The 9,877-nt window shown below is 41.6% G+C and overlaps 1 protein-coding gene across 3 annotated transcripts in view; it reads left to right on the forward strand.

Moving 5' to 3' along the window:
- Positions 1-9,877, forward strand: part of LOC102454929 (arylsulfatase D-like) — a 30,627-nt gene extending 20,750 nt beyond the window's left edge. For all 3 annotated transcript variants that reach the window (XM_006112250.4, XM_075915537.1, XM_025188985.2), the window contains 3 exons: positions 3,779-3,941; positions 5,465-5,586; positions 8,117-9,877. In XM_006112250.4, the coding sequence (XP_006112312.2) occupies positions 3,779-3,941; positions 5,465-5,586; positions 8,117-8,487 (656 nt within the window). In that variant the 3' untranslated portion in view covers positions 8,488-9,877. The remainder of the gene's footprint in view (positions 1-3,778; positions 3,942-5,464; positions 5,587-8,116) is intronic.

The raw sequence follows: 9,877 nt of genomic DNA on the forward strand, positions 1-9,877 counted from the left end.
TGAATGGAGCAAGGAGTCCAGAGGTACAAATAAATAGCAGAAAAAGAAAGGAAGGGAAAGAGAAGAAAAAAAAATCTTGTCAATTAGAGTATCTGTGCTAAATTAGGTTAATAGAGTATGTCTACACTAGCCACCCTAGTTCGAACTAGGGTGGCTAATGTAGTCATTCAAACTTGCAAATGAAGCCCGGGATTAAAATATCCTGGGCTTTATTTGCATGTTCCCGGATGCCGCCATTTTTAAATGCCCCGTAGTTCGGACTCCCTGCCTATGAGCACACATGGCACGGGCTAGGTGGTTCGAACTAAAGACCCAAATTCGGACTACCATTACTCCTCCTGCAATGAGGAATAACGGTAGTATGAATTAGGGGCTTTAGTTTGAACTACCTAGCCCGTGCCACGTGTAGCAGGGAGTCCAAACTACCGGGCATATAAAAATGGCGACACCCGGGAACATGTAAATAAAGCCCGGGATATTTTAATCCCAGGCTTCATTTGCAAGTTCGAATGACTACATTAGCCACCCTAGTTCGAACTAGGGTGGCTAGTGTAGACATACCCATAGAGTGGGCTGCAAGTGCCCAATACTTAGCTTGTGATGTAATTAGGGTGTTGAATGTAGCAGCCCATCCAGTTCATGTCAGAAAGCATGTAAATGTTTTCATTTTTCAAACTGCAACTTGATTTAATTTTGCAACCTGGCCTGGTTTCTAGTGCAACACTTGCCAAGTACATAGCCAGGGGCAAAGACTTGAATCTGTGATTCCCTGAACTGTGAAAATTGTGTACTACTGAAATGGAGTTTGCCTGCTTTCATGGAGAAGGAGGAGAAAACTTTAGTAGCTCCTTGCTTTTCTTTATGTGTCTGGACTGTAAAATGTCTGTGCTGACATTGAGAGGAAGTAGCTTCCTTCCCCATGTTACAGGCTTGGTGAATGAGTTTGATGGTGTTTGGGCACGGGTACACCTCCTGTCATGGCGCTCGGCTGACTTCTGCGCTGCTCAGCCGAGCTGCTGTGGGGGAGCAAGCAGAACAAGTGGCCGTTTGGGCTTCCCCGCAGCGGCCCGTCTGAGCGGCGCTGAAGTCAGCCAAGCGCCATGGCGGAAGGTGAAGGGGGTGGGGCAGTGATATACACAGCCAGGCTCTTTTACGGTGGGAGGTGAAGGATGTAACTCAGGCAACAGCACCGCCCAGAGGGAATAGCCAGGGAGGCAACAGCACAGCCCAGAGGGAACAGCCAGAATTTCAGCCTTACAGAGTCACAGACATTGGGCTACTATATATATGATTAGGCAATCAGAGCATCCTGATGCAGAAATTTTTTTCTACCTATAGCTAGCTATCTAATTCCTATATGCAACGTGTTTTGGGGAAATCATTTGACTAAACGTTCAAATGAGATCGTATAATAGCTTTTGTATTATTCAGATTCATGTTTCTGGCCTTGGAGTTCTTGGGTAACTTTTTCAAAACCACCTAAGCAATGTTGGAACCTAAATGTCATTTTCAAAAGTGAAATAATAACTTGGGTTTTAGGCTGCTAAGGATACATCTACACAGCAGTGTTATTTTGGAATAACTGACATTATTCCGAAATAACATAATCTGCATCTACCTAGCAAGCCATTATTTTGACGTAATGTCAAAATAATGTCGAGCTGGAGGACTTCTTACTCCGAATCCTGTAACCCTCATTGTATAAGGTGTAAGGGAAGTCGGAGGAAGAGTGCTCTTTCTCGGACTTCCTGCTGTGGAGCACCAAAAGCCGAAATAAACTATTTCAACTTAAGGTAAACAATTGATGTAGCTCCAGTTGCGTAGCTTACTTCGGCTTTAGCCCTGCTATGTAGATGTGCCCTAAGTGACTAAACCTGTGTGCCTGAGTCACTTTTTAAAATATTAGTCCATGCCTAAACAGAACCTATGTGTACTGAATCTCTAGATTAAAATGGAGGATCAGGCTTTTTAAATGCTGTACAGGCAGTCCCTGAGTTACGCGGATCCGACTTACGTCGGATCTGCAGTTACGAACGGGGCCCTCCCTCTCCCTGCTCTCCAGCAGACCAGGGAGAGGAAGCAAAGCGGCGGAACACGTGGGCAGCGGACAGCCCAGACGCGTCTGGGCTGTCAGCTGGCCGCGTGCTCCGCGGCTTTGCTCTGGGGACTGCCTGTATGTAGATTATATCTTAGTGGCACTCTCTTCAAAAGTGAAGCAATTTCCTATTCCTGTGCAGCTGTGCTTGTTATTGTGTCTATAATTAAGCAGTTATTTTTGTTCTGAGATATCTAGGTGTCTCTACATAGCATTTAGTTCTGCATTCTCTTTCACTCATTCCTACCCCTCTCCCCATTATTTTGCCAGTATTCTCTGGCCATTTTGCTAGGTCACTTAAAATATAAACATAGAAGAATGTAACATATTGGGAATATTTGTTACCAGTATACCCAAAACTAAATTAGCATGAACATCATAAAAAAACACCACATTCAGAAGAGGAAAGGGAATTTAACACTGTGTAATGTAATTTATATTCACGTGTTCAAAATCTTTTTAATGGACTCTTAAATTGAAATGAAAAGCAATTTGATCCATATGTATTTAGGAAAATCATTCAGAAATAAAGTTGGCCCATTGCTTGTGCCAAACTTGAATCTTCTTTTTCTACTTCACTATCATTTCTTGTCATCTTAAGCAAGTGGGATGGGAGTGAGGGAAAGGGATTTAAATTACTGAAGTGGAAATTTGCCTAGGGATCACCAGGGGACATTGCTCAGAGATGTATTTCCAAAGTAACATTTCAGTGTTTTGTTGTATCTTTAGAACCACAAGCTGTGACCATAAACTTCCTCAGTTTCCCAATTCTGTTTTATATTGACCCATGGCTTCCAAAGTATCACAAACATCAGACAATTTTATCAGAACGATATGCCAATGTCTCTCACCTCTACACTATGTGGTATCTTTGTATCATAGACCAGCATGCATTCTTCCTCTCTGCTTTTCTATAGAAGAGTGACTCTCCTCTGAAGTAAACATGCCCCTGCCCCGGGCTTCCTGGAATCAGCTGCTGATCAGTTTCAGCAGCAGCTGACTTGGGGATGCCTGGGGTTCTTAAGTTGAATCTGTATGTAAGTCAGAACTGGCCTCCAGATTCAGCCGCTGTTGAAACTGATCAGTTTCAGCAGCGGCTGAATCTGGACGCCAGTTCCGACTTACATACAGATTCAACTTAAGAACAAACCTACAGTCCCTATCTTGTACGTAACCCGGGGACTGCCTGTATAAGTTTTAAAACATATTTCATACCTTTCAGTCTTGTGTGTTCTCAGAGTGTTTCTAGTCCCTTTGGTTTGCTAGACCACAGAGCAACTGTCTCCTATCACAGCAGTTCACTCTGACCCTACAAAAGGATATAGAGTAACAACTGAGTTCAGAGAGAGCTATGTAATACGAAAGAGAGGGAATTATTGCTGATGAATATATATTTGACAGCTTGTTTGCCCATTTTCCCCATCTATTGCATGCTGCAAGCTGTAGTTATAAACATTCATTATATTTTCCTCCTGCTTTTGGAGGGTATGTTTGATTTTTTTAGAGTGATTCTGGGCATTCCTCTCAAAGTTTATTAAATCAAAATTTAACCATAAAATTAAACCTTAGGGAGGAGCAAGTTGCTCCTGCCATCTGTCTTTAATTTTGTATACAAGCCTTATGAGTAGGTTCGCATTAGTGTCTGCTAATGAATCGTTATTGTTATATGTCACTTTCCTGTAGGTGGAAAAGGCATGGGAGGCTGGGAAGGAGGGATCCGTGTGCCAGGGATAGTTAGATGGCCAGGAGTATTGCCTGCTGACACAGTTATTGATGAACCTACAAGCCTCATGGACATTTATCCCACAGTGGCTCACCTGGGTGGAGGCATAGTGCCCCAGGACAGGTATAGAGACAATAAACATAATCGCTCCATGTATCTGTAATGATAATATTGCAGCTTATATTCTTGCTATACTATATATTCATAGTGTGATATGCATTAAGCAATGGGCTTTGATGGCATATGTTGCTGCTATACAAGTATAATATAGGATATTGTTTAGGGTTATAGCATGTGGTGCATAGGGATGGGACAGAGATCAGAACAAGGAAACCATGGAGAGTATGAAATGAACTAGTCAAGGGTCTGTTTACAACTGCAATGAAACACATATGGCTGGCCCAAGTCCGCAGACTCAGGCTCGCAAAGCTCAGGGTTGGGGGGTTTTAGCATTGCTGTGCAAATGTCTGGGCTCAGGCTAGACTCTGGGCTTTGAAACCCTCCCTCCTTGAAGGGATATCTGAGTCTAGTCTATTACCCAAGCCCAGAAGTCTACAGAGAATGTCACTGGGCCTCAATGCTTTACAGTTGAGTATACCAGATTCAGGACAAACTGCTGTGAAATAGGGTGGAGTCACTCCCACGTTGGCAATTATTCTATCATTAGATATATCAAACCATTTACCAAAGTAAACTTCTATCTCAACATACTGGTTACCAAGAAGTCAAAATGCAGTCTGCTTAGGCATTCTAGGCCTTATTTCACCATCCAGAGAGTAGACTTTATGAGTGGTTATTGAAAACCAATTTCATCAAAAAATAATCTTCTAATCTCAAGAGGTAAGATGCTTATCTAGGTCCCCTGCAATGAGGAGTAACGTAGTTCAAATTAGGAGCTTTAATTTGAACTACCTAGTCTGTGCCGCGTGTAGCTGCGAGCAGGTAGTTCGAACTATGGGGCATTTAAAAATGGCGGCACCCAGGAACATGCAAATAAAGCCCGGGATATTTAAATCCCAGGCTTCATTTTCAAGTTCAAATGCCTACATTAGCCACCCTAGTTCGAACTAGAGTGGCAGAGTAGACCTACCCTTAGATGCTTTTGAAAATGTTGCCGTAGGAGAAAAAGCAAAAACAAAGTATTAGAAAAATGCACCTTTTGTGAAATACATTTTAGGAATGCTTCTGCATAAGAGAAAAAACACTGCTCGATACTGTTAATCCAAGAAAACTATGGAATACTAATTTAGGCCCTAAATCAGAGATGCATTATGTGCTTAAAAACACCCTTATTCAGAAGAGCATTCTTAAGCGCTCTTAAGTTATTGTTAGGGATGCTTTCCTGAATAGGAACCTTTGTTTTGTATAAGAACTAGTTGTTAGTAGCAACTGTTTATGTACAATTCAATAAAGTAATCTTGACGTTTTGTTTCAAAGACCATTTTATTTAGAGATTTACAATATTTACTTAACTTCTCTCATAGCTGTTCTGTGTGTATGTTATGTGCAGCAGGGAAATTACATACAAACATATAAAGAGTCTCAGGATATAGTGCCAGTGGCAATAAGAACTTTCTCCTGCATAATGAGTAATACGTATATTTATTGTCCCAGTTTGGTGATTTCTCTTGTCTCCATCACACTAGGATAGTTGATGGCCAGAACCTTTTGCCTTTACTACAAGGAAAAGTTCAACAGTCAGAGCATGAATTCATGTTTCACTACTGTGGGTCATATTTACATGCAGCACGATGGCACCAAAAGGACAGTGAGTATAGACATTCTCCTCACAATGGATACAAATTGTTCCTCCTCATAAGAGCAGTCATCATGGGAATCACTAACTGACTGCTTTTTTGCAATAATACATAGTAAAGTTGTCTACGCTTGGTATAATTTCTGTGGATCCTATGGATTGACTCCTGGGGTTCTTAGTAAGTCAAAACTGGCATGGAGGTCAGTGATGTCTCATGCCAGCAGGAGATGCACCACAGCAAAGGACTGTTTGCAGACAACATAGAGAAAAGGTATAAGTGGAAGTTTAATAAAAACACGGAGAGTGCCATCCTCTCGAAGCTTCAGGGAGAAGCCAAGTTAGTCTGTACAGGATAAACTTAAAAACAACAAAAGGTCTGGTAGCACTTTATGGACTAACAAAACATGTAGATGGTATTATGAGCTTTCGTGGGCACCACCCACTTCTTCAGATGACCGGAGTTTTGAGTTCAGGATGTGCAGATCCAAAATAAATAGGGGAAAAGTGAAAGGGGGGAAGGAAAAAAACTGAAGGGGTGGGAAACAACGAGCAGAGGGTATGAAAATATCAAAGGGAAAATCAAATAGGCAGAACTGGTCATCTATAAGCACCTAATGATAGGCTAGTTAAAAGAAGCAGATAAGGATCATAGGATAGCAGTTAGAGAGGAAGGGTACTAACACAAGAATATACACAGGCAAAGAGCTGGTGGCACCTTCCCTGAATGTTAGGTTGATAATGGCCCAGCCATCCACTATCTCGATTGAGGAATCCGTCAAAGTGAGAATTGAATTTGTGGATGAATTGTAATTCCAATACCTCTCTGTGTTTTTGGCTTGTAGAATTGGTTTGTGATAAGACAGTCACCTGGAGATTTTTTAAAGAGTGATTAGGTAGATTGAAATGTTCCCCAACATGTTTCTGTATGTTCCCTTTAAGTATATCTTATTTGTTATGGCGGTGTCTACACTGCACCCCTTTTCCGGAAAAGGGATGCAGATTAGACACTGTGGAATAGGCAAATCCGTGGGGGATTTAAATATCCCCCGCGGTATTTGCATAAACATGGCTGCAGCTTTTTTCCAGCTTGGGGATAAGCCAGAGAAAAGCACCAGTCTAGACGTGATTCTCCAGAAAATAAACCCTTTTCCGGAGGATCTTTTATTCCTACTTTCAAGGAATAAAAGATCCTCCGGAAAAGGGTTTATTTTCCGGAGAATCACGTCTAGACTGGCGCTTTTCTCCGGCTTATCCCCAAGCCGGAAAAAAGCGGCAGACATGTTAATGCAAATACCGCCGGGGATATTTAAATCCCCCACAGATTTTGCTATTCCACAGTGTCTAATCTGCATCCCTTTTCCGGAAAAGGGGTGCAGTGTAGACACCGCCATAATGTGGTTGAGTAGCATGGTGACTGGAAAGAATTTGTTTCAGCTTGGGGGGTGTCTGTAAGCGAGAATAGGCTTTTCGCCCAAGGCCTCTGAGACTGAGGGATCATTTTCCAAGATGGGTTGTAGTTTGTATATAATGGGTTGGAGAGGTTTGAGTTGTGGACTGTAGGTAATAAGTGGAATTCCGTTATTTCCTCTTTTGGGTCTGTCTTGAAGTAATTCAAGTCTGGGTACTTTTTTGGCTCTGTCAATCTGTTTTTTCACTTCTCCAGGTGGGCATTTCAGTTTTAGGAATGCTCTATAAAGATCCTGTAGGTATTTGTCTCTGTCTGTGGGATCGGAGCAAACCCGGTTGTATCTTAGGGTATGTCTACACTAGCTCCCTAGTTCGAACTAAGGAGGCTAATGTAGGCATTTGAAGTTGCAAATGAAGCCCGGGATTTAAATATCCCAGGCTTTATTTGCATCTTCTTGTCCGGGTGCCATTCTTAAATCCCCTTAGTCCGGACTAACTGCCCGTGGCTACACGCGGCAGTTAAACGGTAATTCGAACTAAGTCTGTTAGTTCATAAAACCCTGCAGCTGTGAATGCTCTGTTTCCGTTTACTTGAGGTGGCATCATTTCTGCAAATCATGTCGCCTTTGGCCCAAATTATACCTACATACCCCACTCCTCCTGGAATGAGGAGTAACAGGAAATTTGAACTAAGGACTTCGTTCAAATTACCGTTTAACTGCCGCATATAGCCGCTGGCAGTTAGTCCGGACTAGTGGCATTTAAAAATGGCAGCTGGACTGGAACATGCAAATAAAGCCAGGGATATTTAAATCCCGGGCTTCATTTTCAACTTCGAATACCTACATTTGCCTCCCTAGTTCGAACTAGGGGGTTAGTGTAGACATACCCTCAGGACTTAGCTGTATACAATAGATTGAGAAATATGTCTAGAAGTTTTTCATGTCCACAGTGTCTAGTGTCTTCAAAATTAGGGGTCTATTGTGAAAGACTTAAAAAAAGTCTGTAACCCTGTATATTTTAGTTGGTAAATGTTTTTTATTCATTAAAAGAGCACTCTCAAGTACTACTGGGCCATGCTATATCCATCTTTTATACCCAGATACCCACCTATGTCTGGTTTCTCTCCTGCCAGGTGGGGCGCTGTGGAAGGCTCATTATGTGACCCCAATATTCCATCCAGAAGGTGCTGGCGCATGTTATGGAAGAGGAATTTGCCCATGTTCTGGGGATGGTGTAACCCATCACGACCCTCCTTTGCTCTTTGACCTCTCCAGAGACCCATCTGAGGCCAAACCTCTCTCACCTGGCACTGAGCCCTTGTTTGACATAGTAATAAGCAGAATTGAAAGAGCAGTGGAGGAGCATCGCCAGACCCTGACTCCCGTCCCACAGCAGCTCTCCTTGTACAACATTATGTGGAAGCCCTGGCTGCAGCCGTGCTGTGGGACATTCCCATTTTGCTGGTGTGACAAGGAAGGTGACAGTGCACACCCTGCTCTGTAAAATAAATGGCTGTTCATAAAATCCTGCAGCTGTGAATGCTCTGTTTCCGTTTACTTGAGGTGGCATAATTTCTGCAAATTATGTCGCCTTTGGCCCAAATTATACCTACATACCCCACTCTGTCTCTTTCTCGAGGGAGCAAACAGTCAGAAAGTAAGGAAAAGAGGGTTAAGATAGCAGTCTCTCCTCTTCGCTCTCAGTCACTAGCCAGGTGAATAAAGTGCACTCCTTGTACACCTGGGATAGGACTTACAGAGATTGTGCCTTCCAGTGTGTATTCAGAAGTCTGACTCGAGGCATCCAGGTCTGAATATTTTGGCCATAGAGCATCCAGGCACAGGGGCTTCTGTGTTACAATTCTTTTCCTCCAGCACATTGCTGCCTTACAGAGGTATAACTCTATTCTCTATGAATGGTTAGCTATAGATAAATATTTGAAACAGCCAGAGATATGTACACAAGAAAAAGAGAAACTTGTTTAGTTAAGAAAAGACTGCAATTTTTCAACTGCAAACTTTTAACTGGATAACAGTAAAGCAAATGATCACACATGCCAAAAAGCAGAATATTTTTCATACAAATTGTTTTACTCTCGTTTGCATATCATTACAAAAAACAGCTTTTTGTTGGTGGGCAGAGAGTCCTGTTACAGTTTGTAGCTGACAGATTAACTAATCAATGATGCCAATAAAGATATATCAAATAAATAACCCTACTTTTGTATATTTACAGTCAGCTTGAGTAAATGAATATAGTTTAGAGAATTCTCTTTAATGTAATACAATGAGTAAAAAATGCAAGTGAATTTGGTGCTGCTCAGGAAAGGTTTCAGCAATAACTGATCAATTTCACCCTTGGTATAACTCCACTCAGATTGACTGGAGCAAATTTGACCCATGATTTACAACTTCCACTGAAGCAGAAGCCTTTCATTTTAATGTCTAGTTTGTTCCGCATGGAGGACTATGGGATCTGTGTGCTGAATATATGTGCAGCCATAGTTTAATATAAGCACAATACTTAAACCATACTGTGAGTTGTATTGTTTCATTTACTTGTTGGCATTAATTCTGTTATCAATTGCAGTAGGAAGAATTTGGGATTTGGAAAGCAAGTAAATGGGAACTGATTTCTAAATATGTATTTTTAAGGTGTGTCTAGGACTGATCCTGTAAACATTAGACTTGCACATTTCAGCCAATCAACAGAAAAAAATAACCCATGTCATGCTACAAAGAGAAGGAAATTGACTTATTCATCTCAAAAGTATGAAACGAGAAACAATTTCTATATGTTCTTTCCCATTCCTATACCATTCCAATATTGAGTTTTATTAATGACTGTTGTTGCCAATGTATGTTCCCAAATAAATAATTTGTCAGATGAAAAA

This window comes from Pelodiscus sinensis, chromosome 1 (genome assembly GCF_049634645.1).
Source record: "Pelodiscus sinensis isolate JC-2024 chromosome 1, ASM4963464v1, whole genome shotgun sequence".
Classification (NCBI taxonomy): domain Eukaryota; kingdom Metazoa; phylum Chordata; order Testudines; family Trionychidae; genus Pelodiscus; species Pelodiscus sinensis.